The following is a 23311-nucleotide window of genomic DNA, read 5'->3' as shown; positions in this document are numbered from 1 at the left end:
CGCATACGAGTGTGAACATAATTCCTGAGTTCGTTTGTGCGTGTAAATGTGCACACATGCACACGTCAGCATGGAGCAGGAGTGCAGGCCTGTGTCTAAGTGTGTGTACTGTGTGAGTACATGCATACATTTTAATTTACCTGAGCTCTGCATTGTGCTGAAATCATCACACACACACACACACATGCATTGTTTCAAAAAAAGAAAAGTGGCTGCTTGGCTCCTCTTTTTCTGCCAGAGAGATTAAAAATAGAAACATTAATGTTCTCTGAATGTACTTTCCCTCCAGGAAGTGTGCAGTGGTCGGCGCCCCACATTGGCTGCGCTTGGTCACATGTCGTCTCCTTCCTGGGCTACGATTGGCTGGCACCTGTGGGGCTCTGTGAGGGAAAGCTTTTCTGACAGGGCCCAGGAGCCCAGAGGAGTTGCTGGAAACTGGGAGAAGGACATGTCAGTGGAACCAGGATAGCAGTGGGAGGGTGTGGAGGTGGAGGTGGTGGTGGAGGTGGGGGCTTGAGAGTGTGCGGAGGTGCTGCGATGTGACCTCGAAGAGCGGGGATAATCGCAAGATGGAGTCTGAAAATACACTCTCATTAAAACCCTCACAAATCATGTTCACGAATAATACCTCAATTCAAGAGAGGTTTTTATTTATTTATTTGTTAGTGCACTGTATGGCAAAATCTCATAATCCATGCTTATGATGGCTATAAGTGAACATTTGTGGGGAGACAGCGTCCTCTGGTGTTTAATGCTTGATATGCAGCTGGCCTACATCACAGTGGAGCAATGACACGTGGTGCACGGGGTGATTTCTTTGTTGATCTGTCTGTGTAATGCCTCGCTGATCCAACGTGGAAGCATTTTTGTTATTGGACGATAACATCGAGCGGCAAAAGGTATAACTGTGTCACAATAATACAGAACTGCTACCTGATTATTACTTTGAAAAGAAGTTGTATGCCTTTAATCTTATCTCCTTAATACTACACTATTACAGCTGTTATGACTAAGAAATAATGCTGGACTGCATCACATCAACAGTTGTAGACAGAAACCATCTGTACATGTGGGTTTGCTCTTCTTCTTGTGAGAATAATACACAAATCCTTATATGGACATCCTGGGGGTGTGTGTTAATAGGTCACATATTCAGGCTTTAATAAATGTGGGTTTTTTCCGTTTTCTTATGTGTTAAAGTAGCAATAATTGTGCAGAAATCCATCAAAATTTTGCAAATTCAATCCGATTTTAAAAATTTTGAGTACTTTTTGCTCAGGTGTGTATGAATAGTTGGTGAAAAGTATTATTTTTTTCATCAGATTGCCTAGGTTGTGCTGAAATAAAGGATATAAGAGACATATAAGATAGATATAAGACAGAATGTGTAAGACGTTACACATTCTTATAACCTCCTGTACGTTTTTACATAGTAATGGAAAAAGGCAGCCGAAATGCTCTGTGTTGTAAGTGTTAATCAAATCATTAACCCTTAGCTTAACCATAACCAAAATTCAATACTTGCAGTGGCCCTAAGTTTAACATTTAATTAATATCTCATCGATATAACTTAAATTCCATTTTCCAAAACGTGTATTACATGCATTAAAACAAATTGACGTCCATTGTAGGGCAAGGAAAACTCATTATGTCATCACTAACTATGAGATGTCATTTTAAATGTCTATTATCCAGACACTCCTCTTTCTCATCAGAATGAGTGCCATTTCATTTTAGAAGCAACACCCAGTCAACGTCACTGGGTCCCTGTGTGTGTGTGTGTGTGTGTGTGTGTGTGTCCATCCATGTGTCTGCATGCTTGATAGGATAAATTCAGCCTCTCCTCTCTTCACTCTCTCCTTTTCTCTGCCTCCTCCACTCACTCACTCTCTCTCTCTCACACACACACACACATACAGGTTCTGCTCTATAGCAACCCTTACAGTTAACACACACACACACACACACACACACAGAGAGATATTTAAAACACATAAACTCAGCAGAGGATCTTAGTGAGTTGATTTGATTTTTTCTTTCCTGGTGCTGTGGAACTTGACATTTTGCCTTCATGGAGGATTATCACAAACCTGACCAGCAGACAGTGCAGGCACTGAGGAACATCGCCAACCGCCTCCGGATCAACTCCATCAAGGCAACAACTGCAGCGGGCAGCGGGTGAGTCTCCTCCTCTGACCCTCACACAGCACTGTGAAGAGTGGAAAAGCTGAAAATGAACAGTGTGTAATAATTCTGTATTTCTACATGCATGGACGACAACAAACAATCACACTATGTTCACGCACCGATGCACACTGTGACTTAAATGAGAGTGAAGGGCCAAAGGAACGACGTGTTCCTCCCTTTGTTCTCCTTTGACCGATGCTGCACTATAACTGAGTCAGATTAAAACAATAAAGCATAGATTATATTATTCTGCTTCATAAAATTATTTTTCAATGCCATAAAACTGTAAGATATTTAAATCACATTACTGGCTTTTCATATTGTACAGATTTAGTCATATGTTTGTTGTCTTTGTGTATTTTCATTTGAAAGCTAATAATCACTTGCTGAATAAATATTTGAGTTGATTTTTTTAATCATTAGAATAATTATCAAAACAAATTTATTTGCATAGCCCAAATTCACAAATCACAGTTTGTACAGTCTGTACAGTGAGTGTCATCCTTTGTCCTTAGACCCTCGGTTTTTGTGGGGGGGGTTTTCAAAATAATTTTGTTTGAACACCTTTGTGATACCCAGCATTTTTCTATATAGTCACACACAGATAAGGAAAAGAAAACCTCTTATCCTCCACTATACTACCAACAATTTACACGTCATTTTAGCACTGAAAGGCCATGTAATCAGCTTTTTAGACCACTGTGTAGCTAGTGTGTGCGATATGAGAGCATCACTGGACAATAGAGCTGGAACAATGACGCGATTATTAAATGAATCGTCTAACGCTATTTTGATAATCGATTAATCGGTTTGAAGCTTTCTTTCATGATTAAAACAAGATTTCTGATTGTTTCAGCTTCTTAAATGTGAATATTTTCTTAATTTCTTTGCTCCATATAACAAAGAAATCATTCATCATTTCCAGGTTTGACAAACACCGATTTTTTTTAACGTTTTCTGACATTTTATGGCTCAAACGATTAATAAAAGAAAATAATCTACAGATTAATCGACTATGAAAATAATCGTTAGTTGCAGCTCTACTGGACAGCAGTCTCAGGTAATGTTCACATTATACATTATCTGTACTGATGCTCTTGATATTAACTAAGGTTGAAGCTTTGGGATTAAGTGAATTTGTGAGGTCTATTGGTAAACGTACCGTCTCCTCTGTCATGCAGACACCCGACATCATGCTGCAGCGTGGCTGAGATCATGTCTGTGCTCTTCTTCCACACCATGAAGTATCATCCTCAGGATCCCAGGAACTTCAACAACGACCGCTTCATCCTGTCCAAGGTGAGAGCATCGGTACCTGCTGCTCTAACGAGGAGAAAAGGAGGTCTTTTTTTATATTTAGCTTTGTCCTAAATGTCATTTTCCCCTTCCATAATCTCAGTGGATTTTATTTACAAAGCGCTGACGTAGCTCTGTGGATCTTTCTCCACAGGGCCATGCTGCTCCGGCCCTGTACGCCATGTGGGTTGAAACAGGTTTCCTGAAGGAGACTGAGCTGCTCAGTCTGTGCCAGGTTGACTCGATGCTGGAGAGCCACCCGACCCCGGTAAACTGTCACAATACGACCAATAACAACCTCTGGAATCACCACATGGAAACCAACGGTTGTGTGTTTGTGTTGTGCACATTTCAGAAGCAGCGATTTGTCGACGTAACCACTGGCTTCCTGGGGCAGGGTCTCGGTGTGGCTTGCGGGATGGCCTACACTGGGAAATACTTTGACAAGTCCAGGTAATCCTTCATATCTGATCCAATCTAATCCAATTTTAATCCAACTGTAGAGCACTTTAAAACAACCCCAGTGGACCAAAGAATAATACATAAAAGACACAATAAATAAGAAGTATAGAAGCTCACGCGAGGCAATGAGATGCACCTAAAACAACTCAAATAAATTAAAACACATTTTAACGACTTGGATAAAAGTAATAGCCAAAACAATAAACCAATCAAATAAAACAGGAATTAAATAAAATAGAAATAACATCATCACCTTAAACAGACACAGAATTACAAATAACGCCATTTTTTGGTTGCTTTCATACGCATTGCACATTTCTTGCATGCATCTAAAATTGAATCCCAATATTTGCCGCTCTGCTACGTGTTTGTGCACCGTAAACCTTTGATTTATCGCTCCTTGAATTTTCAGTCTGCCTTTTATTTCTTTTTAGTGTCTGTTGGTTGGATTTTTGCAGATTTTGTGGGTGTGTGCAGCAGCAGCAGCAGCAGCAGCAGCTCCATGCTCTACACTCATGATTCTTCTGCTCTAATAACCACAGGCCCAGCAGTCACATCTCAGCTATTTTTACCGTGCAAGCAGATTTTTTTTTAAATCTCAGAATCAAATTCAGATGTGCTTCCTACCGATATGTGTTCACAGTCACAGTGATTCATTTCCTTTTACTTCTTTTTGCAAGAGTGATAAAATAAAATGTGTTGCTTTGAATTAAAACTACAAAGCAGGAGGACTGATAAATAAAAAATAATTATATTTTTTTTTTTACCATTGGAAGGAATGTTTTTCAAATGTTATACCTGCCACACCTTCAGTGGCCCGGGGTTGGATGTAACTGTCACAGGTGTTTACCAATCCAACTGTCAGAAATCATAAAGAGAATCAATCTGACTGGAAAAGTGTCAAAGAATATTTTTGTGAGCTGTCACTTCAAATGAGTACAACACACACACACACACGCACGCACACACATTCCACAATAATCTTACGTTCCCTCCACCTCAGTTACCGCGTGTATTGTCTGCTGGGGGATGGTGAGATGTCGGAGGGATCTGTCTGGGAAGCCATGTCGTTTGCCTCGTACTACCAGCTTGACAACCTCGTGGCCATCATGGACGTCAACCAACTGGGCCAAAGTGACGCTGCACCGCTGCAGCATCACGTGGAGAAATATCAGAAACGTTATGAAGCTTTCGGGTAATGGTGCAGAAAAGTAGAAGCAAAAAATGTGTAAAAAATCATATAAAATAGCTTTTTAAAGTGTGTTTTGGTTTCTGTGTGCAGCTGGAACACCATAATTGTGGATGGACACAGCGTGGAAGAGCTTTGCAAGGCTCTGAGTCAGCCACGCTATCAACCCACTGCAATCATTGCTAAAACCATCAAGGGCAAAGGCATTCCAGGTAGCTCGCGTACAAAAAGTCAATTCCCAGTGTTTGATTCTACCATTGCAGCTATTCTTTTGTGTGTGTGTGTGATTTTAGCTGCAGAAGATAAGTTAGGCTGGCACGCCAAACCTCTGCCCAAAGACATGGCCGAGATGGTTACGAAGGATCTGCAGGGCCGCATCACCAACAGCAGCAAGCGCTTGTACCCGACGTCTCCCACAGAGGACTCCCCACCGGTCAGCCTGAGAAACATCAGAATGCCAAGTGCCCCGAGCTACAAGGCTGGAGAAAAGGTCCGTGTGTGTCATCTGTACGCACAGAAATCACACAGAGCAAAGAGTGCAATCATAAACACTTGTCTCTCTCTCTGTCAAAACTCCTAGATTGCCACACGGAAAGCCTATGGCACGGCTTTGGCCAAGCTGGGCCGCTACAACGAGCGCGTGGTGGTCGTCGACGGAGACACCAACAACCTCACGTGCTCGGAGATCTTCAAGAACGAGCATCCCAACCGCTTTGTGGAGTGCTACGTTGCTCAGCAGAACATGGTGTGATCCCTCAAAGAATCTACTTTACATGTTCATGTTCATCCATACATGAGCAAACCTTTCTGTGCTCTAGATCTCACAGCTGTGCTGAAGGCATCGCTACTGAATTATACATGACCGGTGCATGAAAGGATGGGGAAAGAATCGGTTCTTTTGCTTTGTTAAGGCCAATGTGGCTGCTGCTCAGACTGGTTCATTTATAAGATCTTAGCTTATTATTATAATAATAATAATAATAATAATAATAATAATAACAATAATAATGATAATAAAAGCGTTAGACCTTCACTTCTTGTGCCATTATGGCTCCAGCAGAAGCACCCTTTTAAAGTAGGTCAGACGTGTGTATGATGATGAGCAGTCGTGACAAGTGGAGTCACAAATAAAATATGAATCAGTGTAGAGGGCGGGGCCATCTGACTGAACGCATTAGAGGAAGTTGAATGACACAAAATAATCCACTGCTTTTTTTTTTTTTATAATGAGGACATTGACATGTAAAATGATCACATGTGAAGTATAAACATTTATCTAACGCCGTGTCAGACAGTTTATGGATGCTAAGTTGTTGCTACCTTTAAAGAAAGACGAAAAACGTTACGGGATGGAGGAGGATTTTTGAGGAGAAGACAAAGGAAATGATTTTTCAGTGGAAGGGATGCCTCTGATTCCATCCGTATGGGGAAAAAGCTCAAAGACATCTGTGGAAAAGTCTTTGGTTGAAAGAGGATTTGAAAGTCGCTTCGTACAGTATTTGACCGTCTGGTTGGGACAAAATATGTGCGACACATGTCTGGTGCTGATATAGTATATATATATATATATATATATATATATATATATATATATATATATATATATATATATATATGTAATATATAACAACATTTCTATCTCAGGTCAGTGTTGCCATGGGAACCGCTGCGCGTGACCGGAACGTGGTGTTTGCCAGCACGCTGGCTTCCCTCTTTACGCGGGCCTACGACCAGCTCCGCATGGCAGCCATTTCAGAAAGCAACATCAACCTGTGCGGCTCCCACTGTGGCCTCTCCGTCGGTTAGTAAACGAGCCGTGAATGCCACGCCGCGGCCCTTCCCACGCACGTCACGTGCACCCACGCCTTCACGGAATTCACCTTTACTTCCTCACACTGAAGCACCTAAAAAAACCCTCTCCGTTCATATTAACACAAACAAGAAAGTGTGTGTGTTGTTGGTGTCCCCTTGTTTCTGTCTTTCCCTCTAATCCTGTGTTTTCCTTATCATTAATATCCCCTTGACCTTACAGCTAGTTCTCAACCCTCCCCCCTTTTCTCCTTCTACCTGTCTGCCCTGGAAGCTGTCTGGAGGGAACCAGGTGTCCCTCTGTCAGTGCAGGTACACTGCATGCAAACTCTGACTTTACATCTATTTATACCTGCATGTAGCAGCTCACTTACCCTGCCAACAGCTTTTGAGGATGCTCTGCTTGTTGTTGGTTATGTGACACTAAGGACAAACGTGTATGTTACAGGAGAAGAAGGCCCCTCTCTGATGGGTCTGGAGGACATCGCCATGTTCAGGGCCCTTCCCACCGCGACCATTTTCTGTCCCAGCGACGGTGTCGCGACGGAGAAAGCTGTGGAACTGGCTGCAAGCACCAAGGTAGAGACCAAAGTTGAATCCGTCTGCAAGAGAGCGGCATGAGCTGCTGCCACAGTGGTCATGCTTTTCATTCCCCCCTCCTTCATGCAGGGCGTTTGCTACATCCGCACCAGCCGCCAGGACAGTGCGGTCATCTACAACAGCAATGAGGACTTCCATGTTGGACAGGCAAAGGTGAGACAGGATTTGTGCTTACGGGGCGCTGTCAAAGTGTCAAACAAAATGAAACAGATGGCAATACTTTATAATATCCACACAATACCTTTCCCAGGTGGTGTACCAGACCAAGGACGACCAGGTGACCGTGGTGGCAGCTGGAGTGACTTTGCATGAGGCCCTGGCTGCAGCTGAGCATTTAAAGAAAGGTAAAGAACAGGGAAAATAACATGTATGCTAGATAATGTATGACAAATCATTTATACTGACTTTTAATAGAATGCAGCCTCTTCTTCACGTCCACATGTTCAACAGCATGCAAACATTTCATCAGCCAGTCTCTTAGGCGTGGAATTTCAGGGAAATATGGCAGGCAGGACTGATTATTTCAGAAACTGTTGGACTACTGGGATTTCCCATGACTGTGGTAAGAGGGGAATGACAAAACTGGTTTTAGGTGATAAAAAATAACCACTCATTACAACCAAAGAGACCCTCAAACTACAGCACATTACTCAAAGAAGTGGCCACAGAGTGTCTGCATGCACTTTCATTCCCCTCACAGGTCATTTTAAACCTGCAGAACTGAATATTTACGTGTCGTCTTTTACATTTTAGCACTTATTCTTTTAACCTCAGCTTCTCGCGGACATGAAATGCTTTATTTCTGTATTATTTTGACCAGCCTTGTGGTGATAAAAACCTACATACCTCTGGGATTACTCTGAGTTTTATTTCGGGAATGCACTGTGGAGACACTAGCCGGTTAATGAATTGATTTTCCAGAGAGGATCACCGTCAGGGTCATCGACCCCTTCACCATCAAACCGCTGGATGTCAAAACCATCATGGATCACACACGTGCCACGCGGGGACGCATCGTCACTGTTGAGGATCACTACTATGAGGGTAAGTCGGCTTATTAGCACTCCCTGAACCTGCAGTAATTAAAGTTCTCAGCATAATGCAGCTAAAGTCCTGTCATCGGCTCATGTCCTTGTGTTGGTAGCATTCACTTAGTGGCTAAGCGGGAGGGTGACTGTTGTGCCCTCATTGCAGGAAAGTGTAAGTGCCAGAGCAGCTGTGTAGTCAGTTTTGCCCTTGGGGCTCACTGTGACCTACATAGCAGACAGACAGACAGACAGACCCTGAAGAGAGTGGGCATGGGTGATGCCAGGGTCTTTAGTGGGTATTTTTAATGGTTTCCATGTCTTTAAACACTGCCTAACCCTTCACTGATTTACATTTAGCTTTGTATTACTGGATTACCTGTATCTTCTCTGGTGTGATTAATTGTTTGTTCCACAGGTGGCCTTGGGGAGGCAGTGTGCTCAGCACTGGTCAATCAGTCCGGCTTCAGCCTGCAGCGTCTGGCCGTGTCTCACGTTCCCCGCAGTGGCAAACCCCAGGAGCTGCTCAAGGTCTACGGCATCGACCGTGACGCCATCTCTCAGGCCGTCCGCAAGATGCTCGGCAGCACCAATGCCAAGTAGCATCTCATCCTCCTGCGCCGCCCACCCGCCCGATCACACCCCTATACAGTCAAGTCTTAGTGTCCAAGTGTGTCCTACAAGTTTGTGCCATACACTTTGAAGTAGAGTTCCACATTTGCCATTTTGTTCATGCATCACATCACATTTACTCATTATACCTGCATTTTCATGGCCCCAGATTATCATCAAACCTAATAATGCAAAAGCCCTCACGTGTACTTCTAAATTCTTGTTGAAGAACGTCATTGTGTTTTTTTATATTGTTTTGATATAGCACCTTTTACAGGGCGGGGGAACAGTCTAAAAATAAATGTTGTTTGGCATCGGTGTGAAAAGATAATTGAATTATGTCACTGTTTTTAGAGGGTAGTTATGAAATAATAATAATAAAAAAATGTAGAGCAGTCACACAGAAGCACAATTCACACATTCATACTTTTTGTCTCTGTTTGTTATTGACTTTATAATCACCACAAACACAAACACCTCAGTGTTCATCTGTGCCAGTTGAACCACATGTTGTCTGATGTGTTGATAAACAACATGGTCACTTGTGACCGTGAAGATGGAGTTACGTGTGAATCCAAGATCAAACGCTGTGTTTGTTATTTGAAATTTTGTATGCGTCTTAGTTCCATGTAATAAAGCCGTCTGCATTTGACTTTGAGCATCAATGTGTTCTTTTTCCCCCTCGATGAGTGAATTTAAAACTGGAAAACAGATCTGCTTTGTTTATTATACATAAATTATTCACGATGCATCATTAACAAACTTAATATCTGACCGTAAAAGCTTCTGCACTGTCAGTTCTTCCTGAAAGAATGGGCGTCGCTTTATGGTTTCCCGTCAGAATTGAGCGTCTCTGGGTCAAAGGTTCAGTCGCTCAAACGCGGCTCTGCTCTTTGACTTTTGTATTCCAGATTATCGCCACACGTAACTTCAACCAATGTGGTCGAGAATATCAATCGCCATTGAGATCACACGCTCTCCTTCAGCTTCCTGCAAAAAAAGTGTTCTAGATCATTTTATCCTTTTTAATCCATAGGAATAACACATCACTGTGAATCAGTTTTTAATTTTCCGTACCTACCTTAGAGAGTTGTATTTTCTTATCGCTCCCCTGAGAGCGAACACAATGATTCCCCATCCATACGACAGAGTGTAAACTGGAAGAAAGCGCATACATTTATTTTTTTAAACTGGAAAAACATTATTTTTCCTGAGCATTTTAAAAATGTTTTATCTCCTGTGCTGTTAGTCGAGTAGGTTTACCGTGATATGAGTTTAGGTTCAGGACGGCCATGAAAAGTGCAAAACAGAATCCCCAGCAAGCATCTGTGGGGAGTTCAATGTGAAATGCATGGAGAATAAGTGTGAATGATGAATTAGATTTATCACTGTACACTGTGAATCAAAGGAAATTCAGTTTTAGACTCACACTGATTATTATCATCATTATTATTATTATTATTATGGAAACTTGATGAACACACTTTCAAAAAAATTCAATGTCAAAATATTATAATTACATTTGTTTGTTCTGGATATGGTGGTGATAGAACACTTTTTAGAACACCATTACTATGTTTAAACATACAGTACTGTATATACAGAGGCTATAAGAATGTCCAATATAGAGTGTCTTATGTCCTTTTTTTTCAGTGCAACCTCGGCAATCTGATGAAAGATTTCTTATTATAAAAAAAACTACTCAACATGTCTAAAATAGTATTGGATTTGTGAAATTTAGATGTCACAGTTCAAAGTTTACATGGCTCGTTTTTATGAACAAAAAGAAAAGAAAAAAACAAAATTATTATTATTATTTTTTTCTCACATTTTTTTAAAGCCTGAATATGTGACCTATAATCATCATTAATGATCTAGTGGAATAAATCAAACATTTTCAAGTGTTTATATAATGTAGAAAGTACCTCTTTTTTCAAAGGGTGGGCCTTTGCATCTCCTTGTATGTGCAGGTAGATCTGACAGAAACATACACAATTAACATTATTGTTTGTTAAAATAGGACTTTGTGGTTACACAACAATAACAGCTGAGACATTTGTTACTGTGCATATTGGCATCAAATTTTAAATGTGACCTTACCAGATATTATGCCCACAATCTCAAATATTATGGTGAAAATCACAGCGAGGACTGCTGGAACCATGAGTGCTGAAAATAAAGAGGATATATCGGAAAGTTGTGTTGATAAATTACAGTATTAAATGCACACTCTCACAGACAGGTGTACATTAACATGCATGATGCATCTGCCTATACTTACAACGAAATGGCCTATAGAGGGCTGATCCACAACCCACACCAAAGCAGACTGCATAAAAGTGGTAATATTTGTCTGAAAACATGTTGAAGAAGAACAGTTTTAAAATTGACAACCATTTTCTAAACAAAGGTGAATATCTTTTAAGATATAATGTGCCGTCAACATCCACTAATGTAAACTATGAAGTTCTACATACACTGCTGATAAAAGTCACAAATGAGGCTCCTCCTACTCCCCTGAAAAAGACACATGATTTTTTTTTAAGACACATCTGTGCAAATAGTTTGATGGATAAACCCAGAGAAAACTGTTGCTAGACAGAAAAGAGGAGGAGGATGAAAGAAAGAGACATGAATTGTACATATATAGAGAGAGTGCGTTACCATTATCACAGATGAAAGTCCTCGAGACACAGACACACAGGTGTAACTTCGGCTGCCGGCTTATTCTGCATGCAACAGTAGGACTTTTAATTTCAAGCTTTCAGTTTCCTGAAGCCGGTAAAACCACTCTGCCAAGTGGTGTGCACAAACAAAAGTGCCCAGATTACAGAAGTTTTGCTTTCACATTCATACTGTGGACAATGTGTCTTAAGGCTGAAGTGGGTGAGGCTGAAAGACACTGGAAACCCCCCAGAGACACCCCAGTAGTCTATTCTCCACAGGTTCCATAAACGTTCATCAAAAAGTATCAACAGTCCATGATTTTAAACATCTTAAAAGTCCATTATATACATAGTTGTCAGAATACCATTGATTTTTCCTGAATATTGGACAGAAAAATGGTTTTGCTAAATATTATTATGATGTCCTTGTGAAGCTGACATTTTAAATTCTAAGCCCTCATTTATTTCATCCTATTAAACATTTGTACAAACTTCTGTTATAATTAGTGCATATTTTTTTGTTCACAGTGACCTTTGTTCATCCAAATCGCTTCCTCAACGTGTTACTGTAATAACGTGTTGACAAGACAGGGACAGACAACTCCAATAATGCCTCCAAACATGACTATCCCTGCCAGTCGGTAATGTATGTGCTTTTAATCTGCATAATTAATCATTTTAAACTAAATCTATTTGGGTTTAGGGCTTTACATTGAATAATAGATCTGAGTGTGTGCGATGGCTATTTAATGAACCAATATGTCCATGCTAAATTCTCCACATATTATGAAAGCTGTAGCTGTGGGAAGAAAATTGAAAACATTTCTACCTTGGGTCATTACATACCCAGACATTTATATAAAAATCAATTATCTATTTTCTAATTTATGCTGCTCACAGATGATAGATTCCGGGTCTTTCATTTGGGAAGCTGAATATTGATGGATGCTTCATGAGAATATTATCGAAACAAAAATATTTAGTTGATAGTTGCAGTTCCCCACAAAAACCTCTAGGTGGCAGTGTTCGATCGACGTCTCCAATACATTACAGGATCTCGCCCCAGTCCCCGCAGTGCATTCTGGTCATTTGAGTGAATATCGCGTTGCATTGTGTTGATCCTGGGATCGTGTTGTCTCGCACAAAACTACATTTCCCTCTCCGCTACACACATTTTTAAAACACGGTGTAAGGGTATTTTTTTCCGACTGAAGTTTCTACTGTGAGCAGCCTCATGTAGAGGCAGAAGAAACTCACAGAGAATGATTAAAGCGTCCTCCGGGCTGAGCTTCGTCGAAGAGGACTGTGGCGGAAAAAGGCAAAAGCAAGTCCACGCCATTTAAATCCCGAATAATGCGGCAGAAACAAAGACGGCAGTGATTTGCGGTGTCTGTGGTTCCCCGCTGCTGCTCCTGACAGAGCCTGGGCTGGGTCCCGTTACTGTCGGCGGCTCGCCAGAGATGTCCATGGAGGAGCAGGAGTATTCCGACGCGGTGCTGGTGACTGAGGCCGGGCCTCAGTGGCTCCGAGTCGAGGTGGAGCGCCTGAGCCGGGAGCTCCGCGAGACGACCCACGAGAAGATCCAGGCGGCGGAGTACGGACTTGCGGTGCTGGAGGAGAAACAGCAGCTCAAGCAGCGATTCGATGAGTTGGAGACGGAGTACGAGGCGGTCCGACAGGAGCTGGATCAGCTGAAGGAGGTAACCCGAGGTCATAGCCACGCAGCAGGACTATATCTAATAATGTCTGTCGGCGTGGATCTGTATGTGAACAACTAACGATGTTCAAATCTCACGATTCGACGATACATCGGCGATTAGCCTTTTTTTTGCGATATTTTACAGAAAAAAAATCAGAAATTCATTAAGGAAACAATAGATTTCAGTTAAAATAGTCATCAAAATCATGATAGATAAAAGGTGTGATTTGTAAAGTGCATATAAAAGACAGTAATGAATTGATAACTAAGATTATCATTTAAAGATTTAAGAAAAGGCTGCAGTAAATAATAATGTTTTCAGGCCTGATTTAAATGAGCTGATAGACCTCAGGTATTCAGGAAGTTTACTACACAGGTGAGGAGCAGAATAATTGAATGCTGCTTCACTTTGTTTGGTTCTGCATCTTGCAAACCGTCCCTGATGATCTTGGGGCTCTGGATGCTTCATGGGGAACTAATAAGTCTAGGATGTATTTTGGTCCAAGACCATTCAGTGCTTTGTAGACCAAGAGTAAGATTTTTAAATCCATCATTTGACTCATGGGAAGCCAGGACTGGTGTGATGTGGTCCATTTTCCTGGTATTAGTCAGGACTCTCTGCCTGATTCATTTTTCAGGCCTGTGAAGACACCGTTATAATAATCTAGTCTGCTGAAAATGCACCAAAAGGGCTGTCTGATTTCCGACAGATTTAGCCAGTAGTAAGATTCACTATTCAGTTTTTAGATCTGCACAGACGACGGTACATTTAACGTTTCAAATTGCAGTTTTGATTTAAAAATGACCAATTGTCCAGGTCTAGTAAACAATGTACAACTAAAACATGAGAATCCAGTGTTTTCACTTTTTGTTTCAAGTCACAAGGAAGAAGAAATAATCAGACCCTACAATGTAATTCATGCTACCCACAGAACACACAACCCAGTACCAGGGTTACTCCAACTATTTCCATCTTGCTTCTGTATTATGACAATGAAAATACTCTTACATCCTTAGTATATAATCTCAGCACCAATGCACAACATAGTCTTTAATCAGCATCATCATAAGTTAGAGGCTGCCAGTCTTTGGGTTTGTTGGTTTTGAAGTCAGAACTTGAGTTCATGCCTGCAACAACCATAAATTGTAAGCTGGCTTTTTAAAAAGTCTCTTGAAACGTTCAGTGAAGCCTGCCATAAGGTGATCATATGGCTACCAAATGACTTCCTCACAGTGAGGCATTAAAAGTTCTTTTCCCTTTTTTTTTGGTCACTTGCCTGTACTTGCTCTCGGTATGTAAGGTTTGAGGCCTTCACATCAGGCCGATCTGCAGCTGCAGTAGCTTGTGTGAAAGTAACGTGTGTGTGTGGCCAATCTGTTGTTGGTTTATTGAGTCTAAAATGATCTAAAAGTAGAAAAGAAATGTACTTCAGACTTGTTCCATAGCTCAGCCCATGGTATTATTTTTTATACAAATGTACCTCTCTGTGGAAAGATTTTTCTTACTCACAAGTTTACAGTGCTAGCCTCAGGTACCCCATTAGTTTCTGCTTTGTCGCCATCACCTCACTATGGGTGGGTCAGTAAAGGGTACAGCCTTGAAAACATCTTAAAAGACCAATGGTTTCCACAACAGCTATGGGAAGAAGAACCAACAATAGGAAGTAGAAACAGAAGATTGAGAGGTTGGGGTTTTCTTGCAGACAGTTTAACAGCACATTTAGAGGAACTGCATCCTGATGCTTTTCTGCATCGGCTTAAACATTCAGCAGTTGTGGTCGCCCCTTATTATCTCTATACTCTATACTTTTGTCTTTCACTCTTAATAATTTAGTGTAATGGGTTTGTGTTTAAAATCCCTCTGCTCAGTTTTCCTTATTGTTTACATCACAATGTTAGACGTGATCTAACATTAGATGACAGATAGCTGCTTAAATAATAAATAATAACATAATGTAATGCTCTGATAGATGCTACTATCCGTTACTATCTACTTGGCTGTAAAGATTTTAATCACAATGTTTAATTACAGGCTTTACAACTTAATATTAATATTATTAATATAATATTTCTATTTCTACTGTTTTTCTAGTCTCAATAAAATCACATATTTTAATAATATATTATAAAAATATAATAATTATAATATATTTTTTCTGTACCTGTTGTATTGGTTAATATTTTAGAAGACAAAATGTCCTAAGTTGCTAGTTGTACACTTCCTACAGCGTGTGTATTCTGATTGCTTGTTTTATTTATTTTATTTAAGGGTGCTAACTTATATTTTGAATTAACTGTCATATGACAAAGAATCGTAGCGGGCTTCCATTTTCAAAACAGTCAATCAGTGAGTTAATTCTGTGTCTGGATTCCTTTTTATCATCAGTGTTCAAGTCCTTTTTAGTTTAGTTTTAAGTTTAGTCTCTCAGTTCCTGTGGATGTTTGAATGACTTCATCTCAGTTGTACATTGATGGTGATTTTCATTTGTACACAGTCTTTTGAGGAATGAAAATGTGTGTTGTGGCAAGGCAAGCTGCAGCTCTGTGGTGGCTTTTGGGTGGTTTTGGATAATTACGTTGCATCACTAGTTTGGCACAGTGTCAGTAGATGTTGACTAGCCTTTAAAGTCTGACACTTGTGGGAATCAGACACTAACTTTAGCTGTACTATCACATCCCTATCACATGAACAAACACTAAATCCGAGACAGCTATCACAACACAATATTGCATATTTTAACTTGAAGTATTTCACTGACTGTTTAAATATGGGTTGATTTCTAAAAAAGAAGTTTGTCTTTGTTCCCTGAATGTGGATTAGAACCCACTTCCCTTTTGCTCCGACTAGTCATACGAGTATGACAAATTCAAATTCACACAGCTCATTTGTCATCAGCACTTGAAATAGTCTCTTTCCATCATCGTCATAACATCCCTGTAAAATGTAGCAGCAGTGTGACACAGTAATTGTGAGTTCATAATCTATTGTTATACACAGCCAATTACATTTAATATATAAAACTAGTAAATGAATAGCTTTTTAAATACCATAATCAATGCTTTTACACCTGGTCATACTTAACTTTTATTGTGAGGGTTGTGGATCAGACATTCCTATAATCCATGATCAAATGGGTATGATATTCTTTTTTGCTGTCCGTTCCCCAGGCCTTTGGACAAGCTTACTCAATCCAGAGGAAGGTGGCAGCAGACGGTGAAAGCAGGGAAGAGTCGCTGATGCTGGAGTCTGCCAGTAAAGAGGCCGTATACCAGCAAAAGGTCCTAGAGTTGCAGAATGAGCTCCGACAGGCCAAAGCCACCCTTACTAGTGCACAAGCTGAGAACGATCGCCTGTGCTCCATCGCCTTGGAGACAAAAGAGGTACATTTTAATTCATAACTGAGAATGCAGGACAACTATGTGCATTTCCTGCTTTTTGGAATATGTTGTGTTGCGTCTCCTGACTGTTTCACCTTTTTGCATTCACTGTTATTTTGCAGATTTACCTGTGAATTTGTGAAGAAATCTACTCATTCAAACAAAACAAAACACAAATCCCTTACTAAACATTTTACTGAGCACTTGACATGGGCTGCATTTATAAACAATCTTTAGTATATAATTAGTTATGATGAAAAACTATTTTTAAAATGAAGTAGTTGTCTGAGGGAGTTGTGAGAGAGTTAGTGCTTGGAATGGGAGATGAGGTTCAGTTAGCGAGTTTTCACTGAGACCAGCAGGAAAGTTGACGTAATGGTCCACAAAGGATGTTCTCTGCCAGGACCCTCTGTAGAATTGCATTGGTAAGTGGACCATGTTCTCCTTTAGTCATTGCATCCACCGCCAAGGTCCTTCCCCTGTGGCATGTGAAACATGCTGACACGCCGATCTTCATTTCACTCACACGGCCGCCGTATCAAATGTGCAGTTTGCACTGCCTCTGTGAAGTGGCAGTCCGTTTTAATTAGAGTTCACGTTTGTGCATTTATTCATGCAATTATTTCTCTCTTTCTCCTTTCTTTATGCTTGCAGAGTTCCGAGCTGGTGGAGCTGCAGCGCGGTCAGCTACGCGATGACATCAGAGAATACAAGGTGCGAGAGGCTCGTCTGCTGCAGGACTACAGCGAGCTGGAGGAGGAGAACATCTCTCTGCAGAAACAAGTGTCTGTGCTTAGACAAAACCAGGTAAGACCAGAACGCAATACTCACGTCCTTGCTTCTCTTAAATGTGGATGGACATTTTCCCAAGTTGGAGCCCTACATATGCCTCAAACAACCCACATTATTGTCTGTAAGAGAGATAAAACATGTTGCTGTATGAATACCATGGATTTGAAATACAGTAAATATTACTATGTATATAATTTAGTAAATCTGTTTACTAAATCAGATTTCTATACATTTCGACTATCACAGGTGGAATTTGAAGGTCTGAAGCATGAGATTCGCCGTCTGGAGGAAGACTCCCAGTGCCTGCACAGCCAGCTAGAGGAAGCCATGCGTCTGAGAGAAATCGCTGAGCGACAGCTAACCGAGGCCTTAGAGACAATTAAGACAGAGCGCGAGCAGAAGGCCTCTCTACGCAAGCAGCTCTCCCACTCAATGACCATCAGTGGATCCGTGTACAACAGCTCTTTCAATATCTCCCTCGACAACCTGAAGCTCCACGAAGACCCCTCCGCTGTCAGTGAGCCCGACAACGATGACCTAATCAGAGGTTTTGAAAATGGTTTACTGAAGATGGGTGAGGGTGATGACGGGAACAAGAGAGGAGAGTATTTTAAGCCGGCTCCTAGCCTAGTGGACGACCTGCTCAGTGAGCTCAACATCTCTGAGATCCAGAAACTGAAACAACAACTTTTACAGGTATGAAGTACACACAATGCATGTTTATGAGTGTGAGAGTGGACTAGCACCAGCGCCCTCTGCAACCCTCATGTGGTAGAAGATGGATGGATGGATGGGGGCTATTACTCAACAAAGACATTATTAAATTTTGTTGGTGATCCAGATATGAAAGCTAAGCAAGAATTGCAGTATTGTTCTCTCTCAGTGCTTTGTCTAGTTTGTTTCCCAGCTTTCCATTATTAGAAAAACATTATTAAATGCACATTGCTCCTACTTCACTCACTTCTGAATGATAAACATGAGACCCAAAAAGACATATTTAGTATCACCACAGTTTATTTGAAAGATGGCTACTCTTGTTGATCAGTTCCATGAAGTTAACCAACGACCTTTTGATTGTCCTTTTACCTTAGGTGGAGCGGGAGAAAGTGGCCCTGATAAACTCTCTGCAGGACAGTCAGAAGCAGCTAGAACAGGCCTATGGGACCGTGTCTGAACAAAAGGAAACGGTCAACAGGCTGACGGAGAATCTCAGTGCAATGAGGAAACTACAGGCCAGTAAGGAGCGCCACTCTGCCCTCGACAGTGAAAAAGACAGGGACAGCCATGACGACGGAGACTACTACGAGCTGGACATCAACGGACCCGAGATCCTGAAGTGTAAATACACTGTGGCCATGTCTGAAGCTGGGGAGTTGAGGCATGAACTGAAGACACTGAGAGCACAGTATGAGGAGTGTCGAACCCAGTATGAAGAGGAGCGAGCGCAGTTGGAGAGCGATGTCCAGGACTTAAGGTCAAGATTGGCTTCCCTGGAGAAGATTAGCCAAGCAGATAAAGCAGAGGTGATTCGTCTGGAGAAGGAGCTCAATCTGGTCACCAAGGCTGCAGGAGAATCACTTGGCAGCCTTAACGTGGCCCAGGATGAACTCATAGCTTTCAGCGAAGAGCTGGCCAACCTCTACAACCACGTGTGCATGTGCAACAATGAGACTCCTAACCGTGTCATGCTCGACTACTACAAGGAAGGCAAGGTCAGGCTAAGAAAGGGAAATGAAGGGAAAGAGCAGCAGCAGTCTTTCATTCTTATCAGCAATGGACTAATAAGTGAGAGTGAAACTGGGAAGTCAGATTCCGACGGCACCTCAGCGCCTCCAGCTCCAGAGCACCGCCCAGAACCCATGAACGTCTATAACCTCGTAGCCATCATCAGGGACCAGATCTGCCATTTGCAGGAGGCAGTCGACCGCACCACAGAGCTGTCACGCCAGAGGCTCGCCAATCTGGAGTTGAGCACAGTGGCAGACAAAGACAAAGAGGCTTGCATGGGAGAGATCCTCAAACTCAAGTCCCTGCTTAGCACCAAAAGGGAACAGATAGCTACTCTCAGGGCTGTGCTCAAAGCCAACAAACAGGTTAGAAGACCACGCTGTGTCTGCATGCGTGTTGTATACATACCAACTGTTTGTTTTCACAGCGAAAGGATGTTCATTGTTTCTCATCCTAACAGTTTCAGTGTAAAAATAACCCCAGAGTTTAGACTTGATAATAGTGTGAGAAACTTGCAATTAACAATCAACTTGTTTTATTTTGTTTCAGACGGCTGAGGTCGCTCTGGCCAACCTGAAGAGTAAGTATGACAGTGAGAAGGCCATGGTGACTGAGACAATGATGAAGCTCCGCAATGAACTCAAGGCTCTGAAAGAGGATGCTGCTACGTTCTCTTCTCTTAGAGCCATGTTTGCTACAAGGTATGTAATGCATATACATTGTCAACAAAGCTAACATCATGTGACATACTGTTGACCAAGTGCTCCAGGCCACACATCAAACAAAGGCACTGTTTGCCTTGTCTAAAGCAATAAAAATAAAAATACCAGAAAGTCACTTTACCTCTTGAAATATCTTTTCCATGTCATGAAAAAGAATAGTCTAAATAATAAGTATTTATTCTGCATAATTTGGTGTTCTTTCTGCATGTGCCTGTCTGTGGGAAAGACAATGCATTGTGGGAACAATCTGATGTAATACTTATGTGAGTCAGCTAGCTGGGACCTCATCCTCCCATCTGGAAAATGCTGTCTGGGGAATGGAGAAAACATGTGACAGCAGCAGCAAGATCAGACAAATTGCTCCACCTGGTGGAAGAAATGCTTATGTGCTGTCTTTTCCCCACTGTTTTCTCTTCCCTTCCCCCTGTCTTTCTCTCAGGTGTGATGAGTATGTGATCCAGCTGGACGACATGCAGAGACAACTGGCTGCTGCCGAGGATGAGAAGAAGACGCTGAATTCTCTGTTACGTATGGCTATCCAGCAAAAACTGGCCTTGACTCAGCGCCTGGAGGACCTGGAGTTTGACCATGAGCAGGCACGTCGCAACAGTGCCTCAGCAGTGGGAGGCAAGGGCAAAATAAAGGGCAAGGGAGGCTCTTCCGGCCATCACGTAAGTCAGAGACCATACCGCAAAGCTAACAAACTATAATCTAAGACATGGCTTTCCTCAAAATGTCTCGCCTTTGCAAATATCCGCATTGTTTTTCCAAGATTTGCATTTCTCTCAGCCTTTGCATGCACTTGACTTTTCTAACACAATGCTCTTTTGTTGCCACTAACAGCCACATTTTCCCAACATGGCTTAAAAATCACGTCGTAATTTTCGTTTGGTATTGATTTATTTGTGAGACGTATAAAGCTGGAAGTTTCCAAATTAATTCAACTGGAATTTGCTTCCAGGCTTCATCCTTTTTCAAATTCAAGTAGTTAAAGCAGGTGTAAGTACACAAAAAACATATGGAGCTTTAATTTATGTTGAGTTCTGTTAGTTATGGTCATGATAAATTGTTTAAGCCAGCAAATAAAGACGTGAACAAGCATTTAGCAGTTTCTGACCAAGTTACCATCAAATATTCTCTGCTGCATATTCTTGAATGTTATACTTTTATGGTATGAGAGAAAGGTGAAGTATAAATGTTGAAATCATTTGACGGAAATTAATTGTTGAACTGAATAACTGACCTTTGACGGAAGACTGCATGCTTAACACATCTCAGTCAGTTCTACTAATTCAGGGAGTTGGTTTTTTTTCTTCACAATTATTTGAAATCAGCGTGTGATTTTTTTCCTTTTCCTCTTTTTTTTAAAAAAATGCAGTAAATCTATCAAGCCAAGTGGCCATGAGGAGTTTCTGTGAGAGTCTGTGCTCCTGGGTTCTTCGCTCTCTAACCATGGTCCTAATCATGACATTGCCAACACAACAACAACAACAACAACAACAACATCATATCAAACTGTATATGCGAATGGTCCTTTTTTTTTTCAGTGCCAAAACAAACATTTCCTGAAAGTGTCAAGGCGTGACTACAGAAAGTATGACTGCACATTAATTGTCCTCTGTGACTTTGCACCGCTGTTGTTACTGAACCAGAGGACAATTTCAAGATGGGTGCTATGCTAATGACCCCATTGCCTGTGTTGCCCTGACTGAGCACTTATGGATTTATTTGCTCTTATGTGATTTGTCCTTCCTGTTTCAAGTATTATGTAATGTTACGTATGTGCATGTTTATATATGCCAAGGTCCTGATAACAATTTCATAATGTTCAGTTTCTGTCTTTTTTTAAAAGCAACATTTTCATTGTTACGGTTGATTTCAAACAAAAGAGATGAGAAGCTTTTCTGCCTTAGTTGATTTTACTTTTGGCCTTAGATTTCAAGGTGCCTTTCTGATTGTTTATTGAAACAGGCCAATTATTTTATATAACCATGTCTCTTGTGTAACTCATTAAAACACAATGCAATTAATTGTTTTCAATGTAATCTGTAGGATTCTACAGATATGGAGTTTCAAATTCTTAATGAAATGATGTAAAACTTGAGACATGACAGAGCTGTTACGAATTCAAGAATGCTTGTTATGAATGAGGAAGAGTATTAATGCAAAGTTTATTTAAAGATTTTTTTAAGTTAAGGTCAGATGTTAATAGTATTCATAAACGTTATTCATGAAGGAGAGTCTCTAATGTAATTGTTTTAATACAAGTTTTGTAAACTGTTTCAGAAATCCATTGTTTGCAAAGAAAAAGCCTGCAGTGCCGTTTTGTGTCATGTGTATACAAGTGCAATTTGCATGGCGGCAAAAATGTATCTTTTACACATTGTTGCTCACATTCTTGTCCTAATTGATTTTATATGTTTTTAATATAACAGCAATTGTATTTATTTGACACTTGTCGGATGTTGTCGTCCATTTTGTTTCATAAGGGAGTTTGAGTGGAGGTGGCTTGGTCGGAAATTCAAAAAAATTTGGTCAAACACTAGCAAAAATCACGACTGTTATTTTTTCTGCTTCCAGTTTGTGGCTGGTGAAACAATAAATCGGACTTTCACAAGTGTGACAGCTGTGTTCTTTTTCAATTACAGAGCAGTTCGATATCAATCCACTGTATATTTTTGAAGCCAGTGGGAATTTTCTTTCCTGGACATGATTCTGTTGATACATCCACTCTGTAGTAACGACGCTGAAGTCAGCCTCCGATTCGGCAGTTAAGGGGAAATTTACTGAATGTGCAGTGCGACTGTTTGTCCACTGCTTATCTTTTTTTGGGACACTTCTTCATGTGAAAACATTTTAGATGTTTTGGGTATGAGATTAACTTTGCTTGACACCCACTATTGTATTTGTGAAACTTTTATTTTATTTGTGAAAATGCTAAAGGGGAGATTTCACCGTTTTTGTCTCATAACTAGACCTCATTAGACCAGGTCCTGATCAAATCCACTATACCTAGACTTCTCAAATCTGGACTGGATTAACCTACAGACCCCGAGGATTCATAAAAACACAGTCTCTGATTTGTGAAACCTTTATTCTATTTGTGAAAATACAATAACTAGACTGGATTATCCTTTATTGCATTT

At 41.0% G+C, this 23311-nt stretch overlaps 2 protein-coding genes across 3 annotated transcripts; both read left to right on the top strand.

The window, feature by feature from the left end:
- Positions 1–1853: 1853 nt before the first annotated feature.
- tkta (transketolase a) lies at positions 1854–9832 on the top strand. Of its 2 annotated transcripts, XM_044023451.1 has the most exons (14): positions 1854–2178; positions 3369–3486; positions 3638–3751; positions 3839–3936; positions 4949–5140; positions 5228–5346; positions 5428–5624; positions 5715–5879; positions 6779–6935; positions 7392–7522; positions 7613–7696; positions 7794–7887; positions 8465–8587; positions 8987–9832. In XM_044023451.1, the coding sequence occupies exons 1-14, from the start codon at positions 2072–2074 to the stop codon at positions 9169–9171; spliced, it is 1884 nt and encodes a 627-aa protein (XP_043879386.1). In that variant the 5' UTR covers positions 1854–2071; the 3' UTR covers positions 9172–9832. The 2 variants fall into 2 exon arrangements, with proteins under 2 accessions (XP_043879386.1, XP_043879385.1); XM_044023450.1 differs by having other exon boundaries at positions 3638–3936.
- Positions 9833–13250: 3418 nt separating this feature from the next.
- On the top strand, positions 13251–22788 carry bicd2 (bicaudal D homolog 2 (Drosophila)). The gene is made up of 8 exons (XM_044023449.1): positions 13251–13546; positions 16714–16926; positions 17578–17730; positions 17962–18411; positions 18807–19808; positions 19993–20144; positions 20605–20836; positions 21544–22788. Exons 1-8 carry the CDS (start codon positions 13307–13309, stop codon positions 21544–21546), a joined length of 2445 nt encoding a protein of 814 aa, XP_043879384.1. The 5' UTR covers positions 13251–13306; the 3' UTR covers positions 21547–22788.
- Positions 22789–23311: the final 523 nt, after the last annotated feature.

The sequence above is a fragment of the Solea senegalensis genome, linkage group LG4, assembly GCF_019176455.1.
Source record: "Solea senegalensis isolate Sse05_10M linkage group LG4, IFAPA_SoseM_1, whole genome shotgun sequence".
Taxonomy (NCBI): domain Eukaryota; kingdom Metazoa; phylum Chordata; class Actinopteri; order Pleuronectiformes; family Soleidae; genus Solea; species Solea senegalensis.
The sequence above is the reverse complement of the archived record's forward strand: the minus strand, read 5'-3'. Positions and strand labels throughout refer to the sequence as shown.

Coding starts and splice junctions, on each gene's coding strand:
- bicd2 (XM_044023449.1), top strand. CDS start 13,307: ATGTCCATGGAGGAGCAGGAGTATTCCGACGCGGTGCTGGTGACTGAG. Junction 17,731..17,961: donor CTGTGCTTAGACAAAACCAG/GTAAGACCAGAA, acceptor CGACTATCACAG/GTGGAATTTGAAGGTCTGAA. Junction 20,145..20,604: donor AGAGCCATGTTTGCTACAAG/GTATGTAATGCA, acceptor TCTTTCTCTCAG/GTGTGATGAGTATGTGATCC.
- tkta (XM_044023450.1), top strand. CDS start 2,072: ATGGAGGATTATCACAAACCTGACCAGCAGACAGTGCAGGCACTGAGG. Junction 3,937..4,948: donor AAATACTTTGACAAGTCCAG/GTAATCCTTCAT, acceptor CCTCCACCTCAG/TTACCGCGTGTATTGTCTGC. Junction 5,347..5,427: donor CAAGGGCAAAGGCATTCCAG/GTAGCTCGCGTA, acceptor GTGTGATTTTAG/CTGCAGAAGATAAGTTAGGC.